Raw genomic sequence first — 23,003 nt, 5'->3', positions numbered from 1 at the left:
CCTATGAGAGATACATGAAGTAGCTTTAGGAGGTGGGGAGCACGGATACAGTGGCTGAGACTCCTGTGCTTTCTGGTTTACCCTGACAAGAGCTGCAACAGCAGACTGCCTACAGGTAGGTTTTACCCATCAGTGGATTGACACAAGTGTCCCTCAACTTTGCCACAAGCCTTGTACAAGTAGCATTAATCTGCTGGTTCAGGAGCAACCAGAGAGGCTAGGCACTGGCATTTTGTCTAGGACTTCCATTCCTTTGGGCAGCGGTGCAACTGTGCACTCATATTGGGTGAGTGGAGCCAGGCAGCAAACCTAGGTTCGTCTCCACCATGCTACTTCCTAGCATGTGAAATGTTGCACTGGAAGAATAATAAAAACAGCAACAAAACCATTTTTCACCCTTAACCCACCCCCACAACAATCCTCCCTCTGACACACCCCATGAGTGTGCAGAACAGAGCCATCACCCTACTACCCCAGGCAGTTTCTCTGAGGAGCATCGTCCTGTGGCAGCGCTAGCTCTGGCCACTCTGCAGCTTTCGATCCTGCCTGTCCTTTACAACCCCTCTAGCTTTGAAATCACGTGCCTGAGCCAAAGTGTTCAAAGAGAAGCTGTACTCCTCGAGGTTGAAGGTGCTTTTGGCTGTGGAGAAATAAAAAGGAGAGTTGAAATTTACCACATTGTGTTCCTCCTTTTTAAAAAGTCACTGTGTTTTGCTCTTACCTTTCTCTAGCTTGCAGAAAGACTGAGACAGGGGCAATGCATCTTCCATTGGGACTTTGTAGACTAGCAAAGACGGAAACCTGGAAGAAAAAGAAGAAAAGGTTACACTCCTGTACTGTATTTGGCCACTAAACTCAGCACATTTTCAGGGAGGAGGCAGTTTTGCAGCCACCATTCATCCCATGTTTTATAGTTACCGCTCCTGACGGGCTGCGCTTGGGAAAATCCTCAAAATCTCAGCATGCAGAAGATCAGTGTGCTCTGGGTCCTTGACCTTAATTTCCAGTAGGTAACCTTTGCCAAACTTGTTCTTCAGGTACTGAATGGAGCCAATGCACCTGCAGAGGAGGGAGGAAGCACAGTGAGTGGACAGAGATGTCAGTGTAGAGGTACAGTGAGTCCTTTGGTGCTCAATCATCTGGTCATTCCCAAAGGACATTGTACTGCTCCTCTCACTACTGCAACTAAGGGGAGCATTTCATGAAGTCCACCGTGATGAACTCAAGTCAGGGAGGCCAGAGCAGCACCCCTGGACCCCTGGTCCATGTGGTCCATGGACCACAGAGGCAGATGTGCTTCCTAGCTTGGGCAAGAAGGGTGAGAAGCTGCACATGCTGGCCTGTGCTGCAGCCCACCGTAGCTGCCCGGACACCATGATGGCCACCCGGTCGCACACCGCCTCCGCCTCCTCCATGTAGTGTGTTGTCAGAATGGCTCCTTGCTCCTTGTTTTTCAGTGCGGCACGAATCATTTTCCTGAGGACACAGAGGGGGGGGGAAAAAGCCAACACTTCGTAAGAATACCAAATGCTTCTTATTATACCTTTGCTGCTCTACATGCCTCTTCTCCTAGAATAAGTATAAAAAGTTAAAATACCTTTAGACTGATGTGTGCATGACAACACTCTGAAAAAATGACAGAAATTTTTAATCTTGACTCAAACCTTTTCATGGATTCTTCTGAAATCCATGTCTAACTGTCATGAAACTAAATTGGCTACCAGGCTGAATTCACAAGAGGGTTTTCCCTTCTCTTTGCATAGACTTTAAGCTAGGGAGAATCAGGAAAGCAGAGTTTCCAGCAAAGCTGTTGGCAAGCGGCCGGCAGCATTTACCACAGACTGGGTAAACCTCTCTCCACCTATCTTTGGGCACCTGCTCTTGGCTTCCAGCCCCTTTACCCTGCAGCGTGGTGCCTGACACTACTCACCAGATGCGGCGCTGCCCGTTGGGGTCCATGCCGGTCGATACCTCGTCCAGGAGCAGGACTGTGGGATTACCCAGCATACACACTGCAAAGCATAGCTACAACAGGGAGAGATTTTTGAGCCACATCTTCCGTGGTGCCTGGCACTGTGTGTGTGCAAGCACCTCTGGGCAGCATTTAACTCGCTTGCTCTATGAGAACCAGGGTTCTGATTTATAGGAAATGTGGACTTGGAAAACACTAGCTTGCATCACCTTCTACTGTGTTTCCTTTATTTCCTGACACACAAGCTGTGGCAGTTTGAAACCAAACCATGCAGGTCAACCTTGTCATCCACACCTCCATAAATTGAGGTAACTCTACCTTTCACAACAATTGTAATTTAAAGAAATTAAGTAATTTGACAAACGCTCTATGGAAGAACCCCTGACATAGGGACATAATTGTCTCCAACCTGACACGGCACAGACATACGTCAAAGCCCTCTGTCCTCATGCAGGTGGGAACATGAGGCTCTCCCAGGTAACTCGGAGCACAGGTAAGTCCACTGCTCACTGAGGGGGTTTTTCATTCCGCTATGAACACTGCAGAACTCACTACAGGAAAAACAAAACGCACCTTTCTGGTTATCCCAACAGATAATTTTCTGGTTGGTTTTTTTAAATATTCCTGAAGCTCCAGAGCATTCACTAATCTGTGGGGAAAGGAAAGAGAAGAAAAAAATATGAACACTTGTTATTCCCGGTTCAGCTCCCTCATCTGAAATTCCCGAAACAGTAAGAAAAAGGAACTTTCCCCTGCCTCTTTGCTCCGGCTTATTTCCATTAAATCTTTAAATTTGTTATTTTGTTAATTGTTTGTAAAACATAGATGAATATTTGAAGCAGTGTACTGAATAGGTGACAATCTCTTTTCTAAAAATAATCATTAATAACATTATAAAGCCATTCTACCTTGCCTGCGTTAGCTGAGCAGGCAGTACTTAAGCTCCCTTCTTGTAGGGCTAAACTATAAAGTCAGAGGTTTTAGAAATCCTTCTCACAGGTAAAATACTTAAAAGGATATTGGAGGTAAATTTATCCTCGCTAAATGTGCACAGGTGAATGGAAGATTTTCCTTGACCCACTTAATCAAGGCATTTAGCACTAAAGCATTTTGGCAGCATAATTTCCTGAGTTTCTTCAAAACATTGCTTCCGGCCCCCCAGTGAAATTTGGTGTTCTGGTTCCCTCCCCATGCCCTCAGACTGGGGGAATAAAACATTCACAGATAGCTGGAACCACCTTCCCTCCGTACCGGTTGATAGCGGCAGCCGTATCCTCCTTTCTCACCCCTTTCACAGCAGCATAGGTCTCCAGGTGGTCTTGCACCGTGAGGTTTGGCCAGAGCGGGTCCTCCTGAGGGCAGTACCCCAGGAAATCTGATGCGTTGTCCTGAAGGTGGGAGCTCGCTCCATCTCTCCTCCTCATCAGCACCTGCACAACCAGGCTGTTTGCTTTGCTCTCATATAGCCTTTCCCACATACAAGTCTAAGGTTCAAAGTAAGCCTATGGGCCTCAGTATGATTTAGGAAAGGAAACCCAAAGGGCAAGAGATTGATTTTGCAACCCTCACTCACATAAACATGAACAAGATAAATTAGGGGAGATGGATTTAGCTAGGCTACTCAGGGTAAATCAGCCTCCAAAGATGCCTATTTCTCTCCACTGACTGTAGATGTTAGGCTTTGATTTATAATTTAGTCCGTCTTTTAGCTGGCTAACCTTAGTTGAGGTTTAAATGGGTATATAGAAGAATTACAAGTCCATCACCTTCATTCAGGAAATTGCAGATGCGTCACTCTGGTTTATTTCTACTTTTTGGGCTAAAGACCGTGATGTGTGGAATGAGCTTATGCTTTTTCTAGTTGCTCTATTCTATTACTGCTTGTCAAAGTCAGAAGTAATTCACAGTAATTTGCAGCAAAAATTTTAACAGAATAATGCATTCGGCTAAAACCTCAATCCCTAACGTTGCTTGGACTGAAAATTATTGCTTAGCCTAGATGCAAGCTTTGCACTTGCACTTCTATTGCAAGTCTATCCCTTCTCTCCAGCCTACAGGTGCCTCCTACCTGCCCAGCAGTCAGTGTCGTCTGTCCAGTAATCATTTTGATAGCTGTGCTTTTACCAGCTCCGTTGGGCCCCAGAAGTCCTAACACTTCCCCTGAAATCAATATGTACCATTTCTTAGTAAGACTTACCATTCAATAAATATATCGGGTGCAATCACCAAAAAAAGAGCATGCTCATATCAAAGATCTTGTAAAATTAAACAGCAGTGTAAGGACCATGCTGAGTGTCCCTAAATTACTTCTCAACTCTCTATAACTGATCCAGTGAAATGAATCTGAGCACTGATCTAGGTCACTCAAAAGCCACTGCTGAAGTGACCTGTATAGAGGTCACTTAATTTTAAATAACGTAGAGGCAAAGGTAACAAATATGAGGTATTCCCACTGTTCACTAACGCATCAGCCACAGGCCAGACATGCCTTAACCATGAAGCAAGGAGATTTGACCTTGTTTGATAGCTGAGACTCTCCAGAGAATTAACTGTATCGATATGATCGCGGTCTTTAAACTAGTTGCAGTAGAACGGTACCAGTTCTCACCTTTTTTAACACAGAAGGAGACATTTTTGGTTGCCATTTTCTTCTTCTTCTTAAAAACAGAACCAGCTTTCTTTATTTTGTATTCCTTGCACAGATTGCTGACAATAACAACTGATTTCTGAAAATGAGCAGGAAGAAGAAAGAATAGTGTAATATAGTGGATACCATTAAGACTTCAGTAATATTTTTCCCTTAAAAAAGGAAAAAATCTTTCTTCTAAAGATCTTTGAATTAATTTTATAGTTCTCTGAGAATATGAGGTGCAACAGGGCACTTAACTGTCCATGTTCCTCTTAAAAGCTTTCTTCTCGAGTCTGATGGGATCCACTCGGTCCATTTGGGAGTTCGCTTTTCCCAGTGAGACTAATACAGCCAGAGCACTGACTTGTCTTATTGATAACTTAATATATTTTTGCCAGTCGGCTTCTTACTAATGTAAAATAGAGAGAAGGACAACAGTTAGTTTTACCTCCTCTTGACTTGGAGATGCTATGGCATTTCTCACTGCTGTTCTTTCGGCTTTAACATCTTCATCTTCTTCTTCCAGCTCCTCAGAGTTCTGGTGGCTGGTGTCTTTTCTTGGGGAAATCCTGCAAATGCAACAGGTCCATCTTAGCATTTTATTCTTTACCTTAGTTGTCCATCGATGTATTTTGGATAGACCAGGACTGAATGTCTTTCTGGTTCAGTGTTTCTTGTGTTTTCTATTGTTTATTGTGGGGCTCTCTGTATTATACAGAGAAGCAGGTTGGTATGTCAACACAACGCAGGCAACACCAAGTGGAGACACTAACAAGCTTGAAAGCCATTTAGTATTATCATAACACTGTAGTATTTTTAAGGGACTATTTCAGTTATAAAAAAAAAAAAATCAGCAGTATTAAAAAAATAGGGACAAAGGCAACAATTTTTGATTAAAATGTTGTCTTCAAGGAAAAGCAGTGCAGTAGGAATTTATATCTCACATGTGACTATGGTGCATGTGCATTTATACAAACCTAAATATTGGGTCCTTTCTCAGAACTGCTCTTCCATATTTTATCTCCAAATATCGAAGTAGAAAAATGAAACCCACAGAATGGATGTAAGGCTGAAAAAAAGAGGTTGCCACATTAACGGCCTTGCCTTCCACCCTGCTATGGCTGAAGCTGAAAAGATGGTGGCAATGTTATAAAAATATATGGGGAAAAGCACAATATGCGAAAATAAAGTTCATTAACATCTAGACTCTCAAGGTAAATCTTGAAGGCTGTAAACTCTCCTAACAACTATTAATATTGCAGAAAATATCACTGGTAAAAAGAGAAGCACAATTCATAAAATAATAGGACAGCTTTAAGGTGTAATCTGGGCTTATTTTGCCTTCCCTTCCCCATTTCAAAACAACAGAATTATTTTTGCACACGTGGGTAATCTGTCATCCCGATCCACCAAGATCCTCTTTCCATGTGAAATGAGCTCAGTGTTCTTGCCTCCCTTCCTCACAACTGAAGACATGGCAGCAGTTAGTGGTCTATGGACGGATGAGCCGTGATTTGGGATTGAGCCCGCCCTGAAGCTGTCAGGAGACACTCTGTCCCAGTGCAGCTGCTGATCCAACGTGAAACTTCTGTCACGTTAAGCATAGAGGAACTGTACATGTGTTTACATTCAGCATCTTTTAGGAGATGAACATTCCTCAATAAAGATAATCTTAAATATTTTCTTACTGCAAAGACAGCTATTAGTACACCATTCCTTGAAGTCTCATCAATTATTTCAGAGTCTTCTATAAAAATCTGTAAGAATAAAAAGAATACACAGTGAAGACCTGCAATTCTTTAGTATAACGCTGGCTAATGTTGGAATAGTTAAGTACAAAGAGCAAATATTTCAGAAATATACAAAAGCTTCCAATTTACTCAAAATGTTCAAAACACAGATGAACAAATTCCAGAAAATATCACAGTGCTAAGTACAAGCATCAGCCTCACCTTTTTAGGAATACTGGCCTATCTCAGGAAAATATCTGCTCTCCTCTCCTTTGGGGTCCCAGTGGAGAAGAGGTGAGAGGAAAACAAAAAAGGAGAGTCTCCTATTTGAACTTAAACTCTTAAGTCATATATAGTACAGAAAGATATAGTCTTGCATGTAGCTGGAGGGTTTTGCTAAATTAATAGCTGCCTTTCCAGTACCACCTCTCAGCTAAAATTGAGTAAAGCATCTCGTGCGTATTCTTAATTCCCACTCTGTTTCTATGCAAGGTCAGACATATAAGCTCAAATTTTATCTTATGATTGTTCAAGGCAAGATATTTGACTTTGCATGGAAAGAATTAAGAGTGCTTACCTAATCTACAGTCATGGCTCAACTGCAAGAGAAGTAGCCCCTAGCAACAGTGAACAGCTGGAGAAACTATATCTGTTCTGAAATGGTCACCTAATGAGGTACTCTGGTGACTTGAAAAGTCTCACCAATAAAAGAAAACTAATCACCCTTCCTAGAACACAGTTTGCAATTACCATCAGATTTTGCTCTTAAAAATCCATGCTTTTGTTTTATGTACAGATGCATCTCATAGCTCAGCACTGTAGCTTACCGACTCGCTGTTGACCACGAAGCCCAGCAGCGGGTGCATAGGAAACAAGAGAGACATAATATAAAGGGAAGTTCTAGGATCTGATGAATAATCCATGATTCTGCTGATAACAAAAGAAACCAAACCTACCTAAAAAGGAAACAAGAAGGCAATTTAGCTGATAGGATGGGGTTACACCTCTTCACTGCTGCTAAGAATTCCGTGCATCAGCATTTTTAGTTTTCTGTTGCATTTCTGACACCGGGCAACAAACACAGAGACAAGAAATGCTGAGGGCTCAGGAGCTCCTTAGTTGTCTCTGCCTGAGGGAAGGCTTTGGGTTGGCTGTGGGAACCCCTCCCCAGGCACAGGCCTGCTTAGGGTAGGAGGACGAGGTACATGATCCCCTCCTCTTCTTCCCCATGCTGGTTTATGCCAAGTATTCCACCTTTTTTGATATCAGGCTTAGTCTTTCTGTTTCTAACCCCATGACTTGCATCTCAAAGCTTATGTCACGCAGGTGTGAGGTGCTGAACAGAGCGATAACCTTACTGACTTCCAACCCTGCACCAGCTCAGTATGGGTCCAAGTGTTTCCCCTGCTCATGGCAGGTTAATCAGAAAAGGGGGAACTATGTGGATTGCCCTATAGCTCTTCCTGGGACTGGCTGCCATGTTCCTACTTCCAGAGCTAATCACTGCCCCATGCAAGGTGATCTCCTTAAATAAGCACTTACACCCCGGTTGCAACCTGGCTGAAGCTGCTTAAATAATTGACCAGAACAACAGAAATTCCCCATTGGTTTGGTTTTGAAACTTTACAATGAGCAAAACACTGGGCAGGAGGGAAAGAACTGCAGCATTTGTAATGAATGATCTAAACTGTGAAATAACTTCTCATTTCCAGACAGGTGAGTGCAAAGGTTCAGGGACTGACACTGAACAGAAAAAGGCGAGACTAGTTTGACATAGAATTGCCTGCTGTAAAATACATGTCCGTAGCTATGTCCTGGATGTAACGTTTGGTGTTTTGACTTCTTTGACTTCATCCTTAAGAGCTCAAAATATATTTTAGAAACCCTACAGGACATTATCTAGCCATATACTTACCACTATCAGGATAAAAGACCAAAAATCACAGTTCCATCCTTTGCGAAACAGGAAGGAGATTAAATAGATGAAGAGAACGATAGAAATTCCATAGCCAGAAATAGCCATAACCTATAGAGAAAGAGCTTTCATTAGAGCAAATGGAGTGCTGTAAAGAACTAGAAATCCATGCACATCAATGTGGTTCAGTTTACATACTCATACATTAAGATCAGGGCATTCAGAAATTACCGCAATTTTATTGCTAAGTGTAAAGGACTATAGTCCTTTCACTCTGTAGTGAATCAGTGACCACCAGAATTATATTTACCAGTGAAAAGAGGCTGCCGACGCTCCCAGAGATCTTGTTACTCATTAAGAACTGAAGCCCAAACATTGAGAAGAGAAGGAGCCAGCTCAGAGGGATGTCCACCAGTGCCTGGCCACACCAGTACGCCGAGGGTAAGAGCCCCGAAATCCGCAGCTGGGAGCGAGCTCCTGTCTAGGGATGCACACAGAAAAGCGCAGCTTGTTGCAGGCCCCCGGTTGGCCGGTTGCACCCTTGGAAACAACTCCATGAAATATAAACCACAGCTGTTTTTTTTGCCTGTCACCACCATAGTATTATTCATCTATTTGTGATAGAGCACAGTGACAGCGCCATGCCCTTGCCCCCAAAGACGACGTCTTGTTGTCCAGGCAGCCAGGCCCTGGGGCACTAATGCCTCCCCAGGACCAGCTCACCAGCCCACCTCTCCTCCAACCCTGGGGAAGCCTCACACCAGGAAACTAGGAAGTTTCCAGGAAACTTGGGAGCTTCAAACCAGGAAACTCCTGGAAACGGAGAGCGTTCACACTCTCCATGCCCACCATGCACGTTAGATAGGCAAGGAAAAACTAAACAAAAAAATCCCTGCCAAAGCAAGAAAATAGAGAAAAGAGACTGCCAAGATGACATCTATGTTTGGGAGGCTCTAAGACGCTACTTTATCTTTCTGCTTATCTGTAACACTCCTATGTATACTCACATTGTTTATTGTGCTAACTATGCCCTCAGGTTTGTTTTCTCTACGGTGACTTGTCCATTTTTATCTTACTCGGGTTAAATCCCAATCCTTTTAGTATTTTTGTTAATCTCTGCTGAATGCAAAGCTGCTTATGTCCAGCTAAAGCAAAATACCTCAAACAGCATGTCACCTTCAAATGGCCTAGCAACAATACAGTTGTAATCCCTTCTTCCCATCCAAAATCTGCTCCATTTCAAGGATTACCTTGTAATCTTGCAAGTAGCCCATTGCAAAGTGAGGAGGAAAACCAGGGAATAAAACCAGCATATAAATGAGGTAAAAAGAAAGGAAATAATCCCAGAATTGTGGATTATCTATCTGAAAAATAGAAGAACAAACCATTTGTAGAAAATAGCCACATCATAACGGATAGACACCACAGTTAACCTTACTGCGGTTGTCATGACATACAATACAGTACTAACACAAAATGGGATTTGATGCCAAATATTGGGGTGAGAGGTTTTCTTCTTAAAAGACTAAACCTAGCCCTACAAAGGGCTTGCCACTTGTGAGGAAAGATGGGTGGTGTAGGTCCCATTCCTGTCCTGGATTGTGATAAACTACATCTTCTATGGATCAATGGGCCACAGCTTGATGGTCCTGATGTAGAGAATAAAGGATCTCCTTCTCAGCCCTGGAGAAACTTCGTGATCTCCCTCTCTGCTTGGCAGCCCTCAAGACCCACAGGGGCAAATTAGCATCCCCTAGATGTTCTTGCTCACTTCCCTCTCTCCTCCAGAGAGGCTGCTGCTAGTCCCAGAGACTGCCCAAATTCAGATGTGGTGATGGTGCTGTGACGCTTTTGTTGGAAAAGGTGGAGGTCTATGAAAGTGGTAAAGAACTGTTAAGATGGAAGGTTATGGGGAATTATCTCATTTTAAAGGTTAGTCTATGCAGCCTCTTACTGATGGATCTGTACTCACAGCCTTCCGTGATGGATTGGTCACAGCCTACCAAAGATGCTATTATGCAGCTTCTGGTCCAGAGCTGGTTTCCATCCAGCTATTTGAGAGTACAGGCAGAAGCTTTGTAGTTGTGCAGGGGTGCATGTTAAATTTACCCTTGGGATCACTTCCAAAATGAAGAGTGCTTGTTCCATAGCCACCACTCACGAAGGTGGATCAGTGTGTATAAACAACCTCACATGGCTTCCTATTGAAATTTGATGACTTCTTGAAACGTTAAGCCATTTTAAGAACAGTTGTTTGACACAGTCTGGCTATCAGACTCTGACACTTACAGAGAAAAATGGATGATTCCAAATCCGAATACGCGCGGTGGAATTGAAAGTTCTCAGCAGAGCATTGCTAATGATGTTCACAAGCACTGGAAAACAGTTGATGGCCTCCACATGGCATAATACAGTAAACCTGTAGTTCTTCAAAGAGCAAGAAAACAAGATGAAAACCCAAGGCTTTTTTTTTTTTTTTTTTAACTGCAGAGAAGCAGTAGAAACGGAGTACGCAGGGAAAATCCAGAGCTGAATTAATTTTGCCTATACCTCGGTTGCTAAAAAAACAAATTCAAAGTCTGTATAACTGCATTGCAAAAATAGTAAGGTTTGAGGTGGAGGAAGGGAGAGATGAGGCATCCGCTAGCACGTAGTCTACTAGTTAAAACACTTTCAAATCTTTGTACCTGTGAGTCTTTTTCAATAGGATCATCACACAGGTTCAACAGAATTGATAGTAGCGTCTTGCTTAATTATTTAATTGTTGGGAAGAAATGGGAGGAGGAGAACAAAAATCCTTACTTGGCCTTCTCGAGACACTGTTATAGCCCCGTTGTGTTTTAGTTCCTCTGTGATATTTTCTGCACTTATTTCCACTGTTAGATCTTGAATCTCTAGAGTGTGAATAAAGTCTTCAATGCCTGATCCTAGTGTGAAAGTCAAAAGTGGAGGAGTCATAATATTGAACTATTAACTATTAAATGAGACTTTGACTTTTTTTTGTTTGCTTTTTTTTGGAATCCATGATGACCAAACAAAAACAGAGAAAGTCTGATGACTATGGAAGTCAGACAGCACTTAAATAGTAGGCCATTGCGCTTTCTGTATAATGAATGGATTTTGGTCTTATTAACTGAAATTTTGCATTGCCATTTTTTTGCTGTCTTTCTCAGTCTGCTGCAAAATGTTATTTCCTTGCTGATAGTCTGATGAAGCCAACAGTATCATACTCTGGCAAAATAATGTAGCATAACATGCCCACATGGGAACGTCCAACGTAAAACACTGGAAGTAGCCCATTCAGTTGACCCAGCATTAGTGGGCCTTTGTTGGTGTATAGTGCTTGCTTTGAGGTTCCCACAGTCCAGAAAAACAGAAATTGCTTGGATGGAGGTCTGGATTTGGGGCAGAGAATTAACTGGGGAACATCTTGGGCCCCCTTTAATCCTATTTGTTAGGATATCCCTTTTCAAGTCAGGATCTCATCAGCTGCTGAAGCAAATGGAGGCTTCATTCACAACCCCTTTAGACCGACAATTTCTGTGTCCTTCTCTCATTGAAACGTTCATCATCTCTTGTATTCTCTTTGTCCTACAACCATCTTCTCTTTCACTTATTTCTCTCGCGACAGTAAAAAACCCAAGAATAGCAAATAATGCTAATCAGCTCATTTGTTTCACACACCTGTTTTATTGAGGATGAGAAGGGTGGTAGTCTCTGAGTGAGCCTTCTTGCCAAGTGGAAGAAAATATCGTGCAGACGACAGCTCCCAGGCACTTACACTCTGCCATACAGCAACCAGGGCCATTTGCAAAACCACAGGAAGCAGAAAAACCACATAGAGCAGCAAACTACATTGAGAAAGAGATGAATAAACCTTTTGAAAACAGATATTCTGCAGCCAGCATTTGTGTATTGGCAGTAACATAATATGTTAGCTTATCCAACATCTTTGCTTTTAAAATATTTTAGCAATTGTATTTTCAGAAGTTCTAAAACCTTAATCATTCACAAGGGCCCTCAAAATTCAGTGGTAAGAGTGCCTCAGAGCTAAGCAAGTCATATTCCTAGAGCCATGAAATCCCCTTCAGACTTGCCTAAGACATAAGTCTTTTGTAAGTCAGCATTTCCCCTCCGTTTCTTGTGGCCCGCCAGGAAACGATGGCATGCCAGACTGAAAATCAATGTGACCAAATGAGTTCAGTCACTGACAAGATGAGAGAAGTTAAAAAAAGATTAAAGAGGAGGTTTGAAAGTAATATTTTTTCCTCCTCCTTCTTTATGCTCAAGTTTATTTTAAAATAATCCCCTCCCCCACCCAAAATAAAATTGTTCCTAAATGGCTCTTTTCTTCAGAGAGAAGATGGGGTTTCCCTTGCACATATCACTCCATATAGGAAAGAAAATGCACAAAATAAATCAGGTATCAAAACTGTTAAAAATCAAACCAGGGCTGAAAAATCAACGATGGGAGAAGTGTTTGTGTCTGAGGGAGATTTTATATTACTGGCTCTGGAAAGGAAGAAATTTTCCTGTCCTCTGAGTGTAGCAGATCACCAAGATCATTCACAGCTACGATTCCAAATGTTCATTGAAATGGGGGTGTGAAACCTGGCCTCCCTGCAGCAGCTGTGCTGCTCACAGCATGCTCTGCGACTTCAGACCTGCAGAAGAGAAGCGCTTTGGTACTTACATTGACCCGAGGCTTTTCAAGGAACTCTTAAGCTTTAAGAGGTGAACTCGTGCCATGGCATAGACCTGCTGCCTCCAGAGAGCCATGTCACTCACAGTTGCCTCTATGGTGTCTGAGAGCAGCAGGGCACCTTGCTCCAGCTCATCTGAGGACCTTGTTCCTGCCTCTGCCCACTCCTCACCAAAGGTGTGGTCATCTACAGAGAGTTTTCAATGTGCATGGTTACATTTGAGATCAGCTTTGACTTTGCAATATGTGAAAAAATAAGAGTGCCTTAAATAGTGAACTATTTGTGGCATGGCAGATGTTACTGTACAGTAGCCTTTCTCTTTGTCTGAGAAGCGTTTATTTTGGAGCCGTGATTGTACCTTCTTGATCAACTGTGATTTCTTCCTCCAGTTTCAGGAAGACATCCTCCAACGTTGTCATGCTAACTCCATAATTGATAAGTCCCCGGTCAGAGCAGCTGTCGAGATCACTGAACAGATCTGCATGACAGAAATAACGCAAGTGCCTTCAAGGTATTCAAACACAAGCACAGGTCCCTGGAGCAGACTCTGGTGAACCTGAAGTCAATCTGACTGAACCACCTCTCAGTCACAGGGAAAATGACAAAGCAAAGAATGGACAGAATACAAAGGGTTAGGAAGGAACAGGAAACTGCCGTATTCATAATTCACTGAAGATTTTTTCCATTTAGCAACAGAGTTTCAGACTATGTGTTCTCTGATGCAACGGGGCTATGGGACTTTGAGCCTGAGTACGACAGTGCATCATGAGTTATGGTGAGTGAGGGTCTTCCCTGTGCAGCAGCAAGCACAGAGCAGCACAGGTGGCATAGGAAAGGCTGAGTACACTTTCTGGCTCCTTGCTGAGTAGAAAGAAATAAAATCACCCTTCAGATAACAACAATACACCAAGCTCTGAGGCTACTGAGTTTCCTCATCAAGGTTCACCATTACAAACTGAAGGCGAGCATTGTATATTTTGATCTGAAATGTTAGGAAGCTAAAATTGTGTGTGTGTTGGGGGCGGGGGGAGGAATGCAGCAGTTCTGTAAAGTCCTTATTTCTCTCTCGTAGAACTTCTTCCTCTCCATTTCTCTCTCCCTACATTTCTGATTAATTACCTTTTTTCATGGACAGTTCTCAAATATTTTAGTATACATTACCTGGGAATTTATTCACATTTTCCGGTGGAAGTTTATATCTCAGCTCGTATTGACTGTGTCCTGAGACTATGGCATTTGAGATGTACCGTTTAACGAGAGATGTCACATTCTCTAAGTCACAAGACTCGCTGACATGGATCCTGTTCAGTTTAAAAAAGCAGATGGTTAATTTCGAACAAAAACATTGTATTTGCTAGGATCTATTAAAGCAAAAGCTCAGCATACTTCATTCACCTCTAACTCTAGAGTAAAATACTGTTTCAGTTAATTTTACGTCAGGAGAAAACGTCAATAGGGATTTCAGCTAAGGGCCTGTCTACCCAGGGTTATCTCGTACAACCACAACTGATGGTGACGGGCTTTCTGAAAAGTGAGCCTGTGTCATCCTCTGCGCTTCCTCCCTTTTTTCCGTGAGTGATCAGGAGCAGCAGTTGTGCTCTGTAGGACCTCTGGCCCTGAGGTAAGACCCTGGAGGTGCTGCTCAGTCCAGAGGGGTGCCCACTGAAGAGGCTGGAGCTTGCCAGTTGCTGCAGACCACCATCACAACGGGTAGGACAGGGAGCCATTCCCTCTCTGTTCTGCCTTGTAAGACATGGGTGCTGTCTTGACAATATCTGCTCTACTATTTTTCTTTTACAGTTATCCTGCTGGCCCCTTTCACACGCATGTTCCCAGATACCGGTTGCTACGGCTTACATAGATACCTTAAATGATAGCCAATCCCCCATTTTTTCTTCAAGAACAGAGAAGAACCAACACACTTTAGCCTCCCATGTGAGATAAAAGCTTTGCGATCTAAAGAAACAAAAAGCCAAGAAGTTTATACTGCAGAGCAGGGGTTCAAAACACTTTTGCAACGGAACCTCATGTGAGAAAATCAATATGTTCTGCACTTTTCTGGGGTCGATTCCCTTTCCCCCAGCCCACTGCCATGGCCTTTAGGCTTCCGTTAGCCACACGACAGATGGTGCAGTAAATATGGAAGCATCCATCTCCCAGCGTGCCATCTTCAAACTCATTTCCAGCTCGAGCACATGTCTGCTGGAGCTCAGTCATGTGAATTGAGAGTCTCATCAGGGATACACACAGGAAAACAGCAATTATCCTGGAGAGGTTAATTCACACAGTATGATTAGAGGAGAACAGATTTACAATGAACTTGGGTATAATGCGCGTCACCAGGGAAGCAGAATAAATGCCCTGCATTGCTGAGGAGAGCTTTTTACTCCCCTAGCAGGGCTAAGTCTTGCTGTCCTTGTTGACCTGGAGTTTCTGTTGAAGGCAAAGATAGCAGCTGCCTGGTGCTATCACTATCAGTGGAAACATCGCCACGCATTTAACAGGACCAGGACTTCATCCCAGGTAGTTTGGTCTGGGGAAGAACTTCATACTATAGGCTTACTCTGAAGAGAAGCTCCTGGTCGAGCTCGTGCTTACCTGCGAGGATGTCGGCCTCGTCCATGAACTGGGTGCTGAACAGAATCACTCGCCCAGTTCTGTGCTCCTTGAGGAGGCTCCACACCTGATGCCTGGAAAGGGGATCCAACCCAGCTGTCGGCTCATCCAGTAACAAAACCTACAAAAGGGAGAAATGCCCATTTGAAATCAGCCAGGAGTTGCCAGGGGTTATCGCATGTGTTGTGGTTTTGGTATCCTCCTGAAAACCTCAGGTCTTGGAGTCAAGAAAGGCCATCTTTTACGCAAAGACAACCATTCTTGGACCTGTACAGTGGTCAGGGAAGTATCTATATTAACACTAGACCAATAAAATCAAGTTTATGAATTTACCATCTCTGAGGTATAACCATAAGCACTTTAAAAGGTACTGAAATCTCAGGTGAGCTTGTAGCTAAGCACGTGCATAAGATTTCAGTTAGATTTGACCCACCCTTCCAAATATTACACAGCTGCATCTGCTGCTTTACCTGGGGGTTTCCAAGCATGGCTATTCCAATGGATAACTTTCGTTTTTGTCCATCACTCAGTTTCTCAGCTTGAGTGTCTTGAATGTTGCTGATATCCAGCAAATCCAAAATGTTTTGCACCTAGCAAAGTACAAGAAAGTCCATTTTCAGCACCAATATTCCTTTGATCCTTTTCTATCCATGAATGACATCTGACTGTGCCTGAAGGTGAAATTTCTGTGTATGGTTACTGAGGGCACGCTCCTACACACACTGACCCCGCTGCTGGCAAGAGTGGCCACAGCAGGGCCTGGTACATCCCCCTCATCTCCTTGGGATGAGCAGAGCAGTCACCTTGGTAGCATCAAGCCACCAAACTTGCCCACCCTGGCATGCATTCTGGTTAAAGCTGGATGTTTGCTTTTATTTTTGGAAGAAACTGCCTGCTACACCTTTTACATTTCCCAATGCAAAACAAGCCTTCACTGAAACATGGGATTTGCCTACAGTCTAACACTTTTATCAGAGCTCTCTGCAATGATGTTCTTCGGGGCAACACGCACACTCACCTCACGCTCTACCTCTTTGGACTTGATGCCCTTGATTTCAGCAAAAGTCCGTAAATTTTCTTTCACTGTTAGAACCTCAAACTGGACGTTGAATTGTGGACAAATGCCAATCATCTCTCTAATTTCTTCCCTGTCTCCCATTTCAGAGAGGTTGTAGTTGTATACGGTTGCAGAACCTGCTTACAGGAATGAAACAAAGAAGTGGAATGAACTGTTCTTTATCCGCAACTGTTCTTTATCTACATGGCTTTTAAATCAAGCTCACCCCTCCAGCATTTCGTCTCTTGACATCCTACCTTCAGAAGGCAAGGTAAGTCCGCTGAGCACATTTAACAGCGTTGTCTTTCCAGCCCCACTGTGACCCAGTAAGGCAGTGATTTGGCCCTCGTAAATATTTAAAAATAAACCTAGAATAAAAACATTAGGTTTGGGGAAAAAATGAGCTTTTACTTGCTTCTGCTCATTGTCACAGGCACCAGCAAGGCAAGTCAAGAAATATAAAAACTAAGTAGAAGTGATCAGTCAGAAGTGCATTAAGCAAACTGAGGGGTGAGGTTTTGCAAACCTAGAGCTAAATTCATAAGAAATTGCTTTGTATTTAGCAGAGAAGACAGAAATACAGTAACTGAAAAAAATTTTCTTCTCTTTACTCCCAATAAAAATAGAAAGTCAGGCACTAAAACCTGAACAAAATAGCAATCAGTTGCATCAGCTAATATTTTAGATAAATTTTCAAGCAATACAGGTATTGCTGTTTTACTTTGAAATGTTTGCACAATTCTTTCTTCGTCTTTAACAGGAATCAATATCACAGCTTTCATACCTCTTAAGGCTTCTGTTTTCTTGTCTGTCTGTTTATAAATTTTTTTAATATTGTTGAGTCTAAAAGGAAGGTAAGAAAAATATTACTTCAGGATTCCCATTAATACATTTCCCTGGTACGCTCTATTTGTACATGGATCTCAATTCCCAGTACCTTATGTCTTTTCATGTCATTCCTGCCATTTTAAATCAACATTGAGATTTCAGCAGGGTTTTGCACAAACACAAACGTGTACACAAATGGGAATATCAATATCTGGCATGCAACAACAGAGTATCAAGCCTTTCATGGACAAGGTCGAGCCCAGTGCAACAGATGGGCCTTTTGCTGCCCTCCAGCTTCTCCCTGTTGTCACTAATGAGCCTTCAACAAAGTCCACAGCAAAAAAAGCAGTGAATGGTCTATCTGAATTTCCCCACTCGTGACTGGCCTGAATTACCTGTTTATCTCATCTGCATTTTAACTCTATTTTTTCTCCATGAAATGTTTCTCAGAAACATCATTAGCATGAAAACCGCCTGGATAAAGTGAAACAGAACTGATGGCAGAAGGAGGGGTGTTAGTGGGAGCATTGGACCTGAGCTACCGAACTCAAACAGCGCAGATAGATAGCAATTTCTTCTCTCTCAACCTGATGGCCTCCTTCCCCGTGAATTCGGGGGGCACTGGCTCCATGTCATCACTGAGTAGCTTCTCAGGGCTTGCTTCAGCCTGAGACCTCTCTCTGGTGGAGCCTCTCCTGCTCTTCATCCAGTATGAGGGCTTCAGGCAGAAAAAAGGGGGATCTGGGATGCCATATTTGCCTAATAGGAAAGCAAAGAAAATGACTTGTGATCAACCAAAAGCATAATCAAAGCATTGCTTTAGAGTAAGCACTTAGGAGGGTCTGAAAAAATACTTGGCTGCCTAAATATTGTTACTTTATATTGCTAAAAAGAGTTGGGGAAGTTTTCATTAGTGTGCATGGGATCTGGGCCAAGAAGGGTGGGTTCAGGGCTATTCCTAATGAATTCTATCTTTCCTTTAATGAATTAAAATATTATCCAGTACATTATAACACTATTTTCACATAAATAATTCTACAGCAATATAATTTTTAGAAAAACACAACTAAATGCTTTACTGCCTTTGATTTGGGAATTACCAGCCTAAGCCAGGAGTAGGAAAGTCATTCAGCAATGTAATACATTTTTTAGAGACCAAAGCCTATACCAACTGACACAAACAGTAGAGTATCCTCTCATTTCCCTGAGGAGCTATTATACACACCAATATAAATCAAAACTATACAAGAAAAAAAGTGTAGTTTCAAGTATATGTCATACTTACCAGGTAGAACTTTATCAAAGTAGATCGCTAACAGCAGATACAAGGTAGAGTCAAAGATCAGCATAATGTAAGTTGAAAATAAAAAGTATGAGTCTTCCATAAGGTTAGAAAAACAGAAACCTATTCCATATTTTTCTAAATGGAAAATCTGAAATAAAGGACAAAGTAGAAGAGTTTTCAGGCTGGAAAACCATGCGCTTATCATCAAACCACGGGTGCAACTGAGTTGTTAACCCAGAAATCTTTCAGAAGTGCAGCACTGACCATCTTCCCCCCCCCCCCCCTTTTTTTATTTCTAGTGAGAAAGACAAACAAATTTTCTCCAGTCAGAGATCCTATGTATCCATTCAGAATTTTCCAGAATCAGAAGAAAAGATCAGAATTTTTTAGGATTTCACTTAAGAAATATGATAGCAGCACACTTAGAATCATGACAGCGTTTGTCATCTAATACAAAAACAATATAATTTAACATAGTGATTGATTTAACCATATGGCAAATTTGTAGTAAATTCAATTCCTTTTCTGGTGGTGCACAATACTCCCCTCTGACAGATTTCTATCAGGAAATCAAAAGATTAAATAACTGGCTCTCACTGGAGCCAGAAAGCGGCGTTTAGAGCTATTGGGATGTGACTGGTGGAAGACTGAGAAATGGAGCAGAATTACCCCAAGAGGGAGGAGGGAGAGCCACGGCAGAAAACACCAACAACGTCTGCACAGAGCTGCTGTTGCCTGGAGGAGAGTGACTGCAGCGGGGGCAGCGAAAGGGAATGACCGAGCAGCAAAGAGCTGGTGTCCCCGAGTCAACTCTGGCCTGGCCCAGGGTCCAGCCCCAGCAGATAATGGTGCTGTTGTGCCGTGGCCATGGGCTCTCTCCCTCCCAAGGGCTTCCTCTGGTTAACGGAGATATTACAGAAGTACACAACAGCACATTGCTTGTGACACGGACCATGACTTCCTTTGCATTCATCAACTACTTAAATTAGGGAACGCGCCTGAGAGTTTGGAGCCCCTCTTTGCTGCGCACCTGCAAATCAGCTCACACTGAGATTTCTGCCTGCTGAAGATCTTTTGAAAGGAGGGCTATGACTTTCTGTAACTTTCTCTACCACTGAAATGCAGTAGGATCTTTTATTGCCATTATCTATGATAAAATGCACCCTGCCTTCACCCCAAAAAGGACCCAGCTATTGAGAAAGTTCAAACAGGGAGATAACGCTCCACACCTTTGCGATTCCAGCGTTAAACGCAAAAGGACAAAAGAGACTGAGAAACCACTTTAGAGGTTCGGGAACATTTTCTACCAGCACTGAGAGGCTTAAACATCCAAAGACAAATGTGAAGAGGAATCCCATGGAGCCAGTGAGCTTAGAACTCCTGAAGAGGGAGCAGAGCAGGAAAACGAAGTGGACCTGTAAGAAATGGGAGTTTTTCACCGGTCAGATGCATTTCCAAAGCTACTACCCTCAACCTGAGGCCTAGGACACGGCGGGGGTGCACCGCAGAATCACTGTGCTGAAGGGGCTATCCTCCTTCTGAAGTACCTCTGAGGCATATCAGCGCATACGTACAGGGCCGTTTCAACAACTGAAGGAAAACAAATATCCTCGACTTGTAGCGTTTCTACTTGCCAGGCACACAGATCTCTGCCGAGCTGTGTCCGTGCAATAAAATATACCAGAATAGTTCTCAGTTGGTAGATCTGACGTTTTGTTTGCAGCCAGTCTACTGCCTGTCAGATCTTCAGGCTGTAACTCAAATTGCTGCCAATTATGAGACACAACTGAGTCAGTTTTATTGGAACAACCAGGGAAAAACAAAGTTCTGAGCGCCGTGCATATGGCTCCGGAGTAATGTTTAGGCGAATCAAAATATTCATGAATTATGTGGTGAGAAAGCTTGACTTTAAAATCCCAACTTACACATGCTAGGCCATACAGGAAAAACAGCAGTACGACTGCAGGGAAGCTGCTGAGGTTGAAAGCGTCTTGCATAGTGACAACTGTCAGCAGGCAGGACATCACCAACACATAGACAGCATACAGCAAGCTCCAGGAGAGCCTGAAGATGGAAAGATGGTATTATAATTTTGTTTAATTAAAAATTGTTGCCTGAGAACTATTTAAAATTATAATATTAAGAATTTCCCAGGGTGAACTCATTCACATTCTACACAGAGTACTTGGCACGACCAACCTTAGGTGAAAACGCCCAAAGAGGAAGAACACCCCACGCTCCCCTGCTCAACCCTTATGGTTTGTCCTTAGTACTGGAGTGAACTTACAAACTCACTGAACTCTTGAACTCATTGGGCAAGTATCCAAGGGTACAGGGATTTTCAGTAAATAGGTACTTTGGTTATATTACTTAGTTTTACTGCTGAAGAACTCACCAAAATGCAATATCTTGTAATCCCATCATCTTCATCAGTACTTTGAGCTTCTTCTTTTCTCTTACAATATTCATTGACAAAAAATGCATGAATGAAGAGAAACACATCACTATCGTAATCATGAAATAACTGTACTCCAATGTAATTGAGGCGATGACGCTCCGGGATCTCATACGGACACCAGCAATTGATTTCATTTCTTTCCAGACGGAATGATTTACCACCCCCTAAAGGAATTCAAGGTAGAAATCTTAGTGTTTAATTTATTTTATATAGTGAGGTGCAGTTATATAATGAACCTTCTGATTCATCAGACCCAGAATTATTTTCAATGCAGGTCTATATAAAGCATAAATAAATATATCAATAAGCCCTATGAGAAGTGCTTGTCTGCCTCGCTCAGGCGTCTGCGCCTCAGCTAGACTCCCTTGCCGTCTCTTGAGAGAAGTAAATCCTTCATCTCATCCCGAGACAAGTATCCAAATGCACAAATGGCTCTCACTGCCTAAAACTTTGTTTCTCTCCATGGGTATGAAGAAAACAGTCTGGATGCCTGGATAGCTAGATGGAACGACCCCTATCCAGACACTTTTCTGAGGTACAATTTGGGAAAAAAGGGCAAGAAATGACAGACGGGCCTACTCTAAAGGAAAATCATCCAGCAGACATTCATACCACCCCAGCTGGATAAGGGCCCACTCTCCAGTAATAACTGCCTTTTTCTTGGAATCTGGGATAGTCTCTGAATCAAATAGCGGTATTACGTTTGGTTCACAGCCTTTAAGAGCAATTGTAAGTTTGAAGAGAAACACCAGTAAACACAAATCTTCCAAATGAAATTGAAAGCAGTCATTTTTTGCAGGGAACTTTGAGGTGGAGGAACTTCTGATTCCATCCAAGTTCCTGCTGTCGCTGCCAATAATATTCCAAAAGCCTCTCAGGCATCTGAATAATTTCAGATATTTGTTCTTCCACAGAATTTTCCAACATGCCAATCCCTTGCTATTGGTACAGAACGATTTGTCTTTTCTAGACCAAGTACAAAATAAAAGGAAACCCACTTCAGTTTATAAATTTGAGTTACCTCTATAATAGCAGCGTCGATACTGGACTGAAGGGACAGGAAACCTTTGTACCAATACTTTGGGCTGTGACAGTATTGTGATGAGAAATTATAGCAGGTATCTGCAAGGATGAAAGGTTGACATATATGGATTACTCCAACAAAGCTACACCTGTCCGTGCCAGGCAATCATATACTCATAAATATACATTTTGAATTACCTATGTATCCAAAGTTCTCATTTGGAATAATCACATTCCCGGCAGGAAATCTGATGTGATAGGAGAAGTTATCTTTAAACACAACCCCTATAATATTGTTATTTGAAATCCATGCTTTCTCCAGGGCGCTCTCATTTTCCACTGCCTCTAATTTTATACCTGTGGTTTATAAGAAAAACATTACAATGAGTTTCTGCAGGTCTGAAAATGTGGGCATAGGCACTGGGTATATAGTCTGCTTTTGCCAGCTTTGCCACTCTCCCTCTACAGTCGTTCTCACCCGATGAGGTGCGTTCACAGTACCTTTAGATAAATCATGCTTAACCAGTTGAGAAGAAGGATTCCTCTGAAGAATGAGCCAATATATGTTAACAGTATTATCTATACAGTGAATGTCTTGTAAGGCAGAGCTGCATTTCTCAGAAGCATAAGCTGAGACCCCTAGTCAATTAAATACTACTAAATACTGGAAGAAATATTTGTTAAAATGGGAGGTTTGGGATGAATTTTCTCTAATGACTGAAGGTACTTAAAACCCATGAAAACACAACACAGGTACAATAGGTTAAACAATGACAAATCTAAATGT

General features: G+C 42.5%; 1 protein-coding gene across 2 annotated transcripts in view; it reads right to left on the bottom strand.

Annotated features, from left to right (window-relative positions):
* LOC104146834 (ATP-binding cassette sub-family A member 10-like) overlaps positions 1-23,003 on the bottom strand; it is a 30,552-nt gene that overhangs the window by 2,970 nt on the left and 4,579 nt on the right. Inside the window, exons 5-39 of one of the 2 annotated variants that reach the window (XM_009679066.2) lie at positions 22,415-22,573; positions 22,215-22,315; positions 21,131-21,357; positions 20,661-20,799; positions 19,965-20,150; positions 18,736-18,883; positions 18,038-18,209; positions 17,407-17,465; positions 16,880-16,990; positions 16,584-16,762; positions 16,036-16,155; positions 15,548-15,686; positions 14,815-14,905; positions 14,111-14,250; positions 13,308-13,427; positions 12,940-13,135; positions 11,931-12,097; positions 11,049-11,173; positions 10,536-10,673; positions 9,497-9,610; positions 8,557-8,727; positions 8,247-8,357; positions 7,159-7,287; positions 6,290-6,358; positions 5,579-5,670; positions 5,050-5,170; positions 4,581-4,698; positions 4,041-4,132; positions 3,224-3,402; positions 2,546-2,621; positions 1,931-2,025; positions 1,357-1,476; positions 919-1,059; positions 722-801; positions 585-640 (exon numbers count right to left, since the gene is read on the bottom strand). In XM_009679066.2, the coding sequence (XP_009677361.2) occupies positions 585-640; positions 722-801; positions 919-1,059; positions 1,357-1,476; positions 1,931-2,025; positions 2,546-2,621; positions 3,224-3,402; positions 4,041-4,132; positions 4,581-4,698; positions 5,050-5,170; positions 5,579-5,670; positions 6,290-6,358; positions 7,159-7,287; positions 8,247-8,357; positions 8,557-8,727; positions 9,497-9,610; positions 10,536-10,673; positions 11,049-11,173; positions 11,931-12,097; positions 12,940-13,135; positions 13,308-13,427; positions 14,111-14,250; positions 14,815-14,905; positions 15,548-15,686; positions 16,036-16,155; positions 16,584-16,762; positions 16,880-16,990; positions 17,407-17,465; positions 18,038-18,209; positions 18,736-18,883; positions 19,965-20,150; positions 20,661-20,799; positions 21,131-21,357; positions 22,215-22,315; positions 22,415-22,573 (4,481 nt within the window). The remainder of the gene's footprint in view (positions 1-584; positions 641-721; positions 802-918; positions 1,060-1,356; positions 1,477-1,930; positions 2,026-2,545; positions 2,622-3,223; positions 3,403-4,040; positions 4,133-4,580; positions 4,699-5,049; positions 5,171-5,578; positions 5,671-6,289; positions 6,359-7,158; positions 7,288-8,246; positions 8,358-8,556; positions 8,728-9,496; positions 9,611-10,535; positions 10,674-11,048; positions 11,174-11,930; positions 12,098-12,939; positions 13,136-13,307; positions 13,428-14,110; positions 14,251-14,814; positions 14,906-15,547; positions 15,687-16,035; positions 16,156-16,583; positions 16,763-16,879; positions 16,991-17,406; positions 17,466-18,037; positions 18,210-18,735; positions 18,884-19,964; positions 20,151-20,660; positions 20,800-21,130; positions 21,358-22,214; positions 22,316-22,414; positions 22,574-23,003) is intronic. The other variant, XM_068914170.1, reaches the window with a different exon arrangement.

Source organism: Struthio camelus, chromosome 19 (genome assembly GCF_040807025.1).
Source record: "Struthio camelus isolate bStrCam1 chromosome 19, bStrCam1.hap1, whole genome shotgun sequence".
Taxonomy (NCBI): Eukaryota; Metazoa; Chordata; class Aves; order Struthioniformes; family Struthionidae; genus Struthio; species Struthio camelus.
The sequence above is the reverse complement of the archived record's forward strand: the minus strand, read 5'-3'. Positions and strand labels throughout refer to the sequence as shown.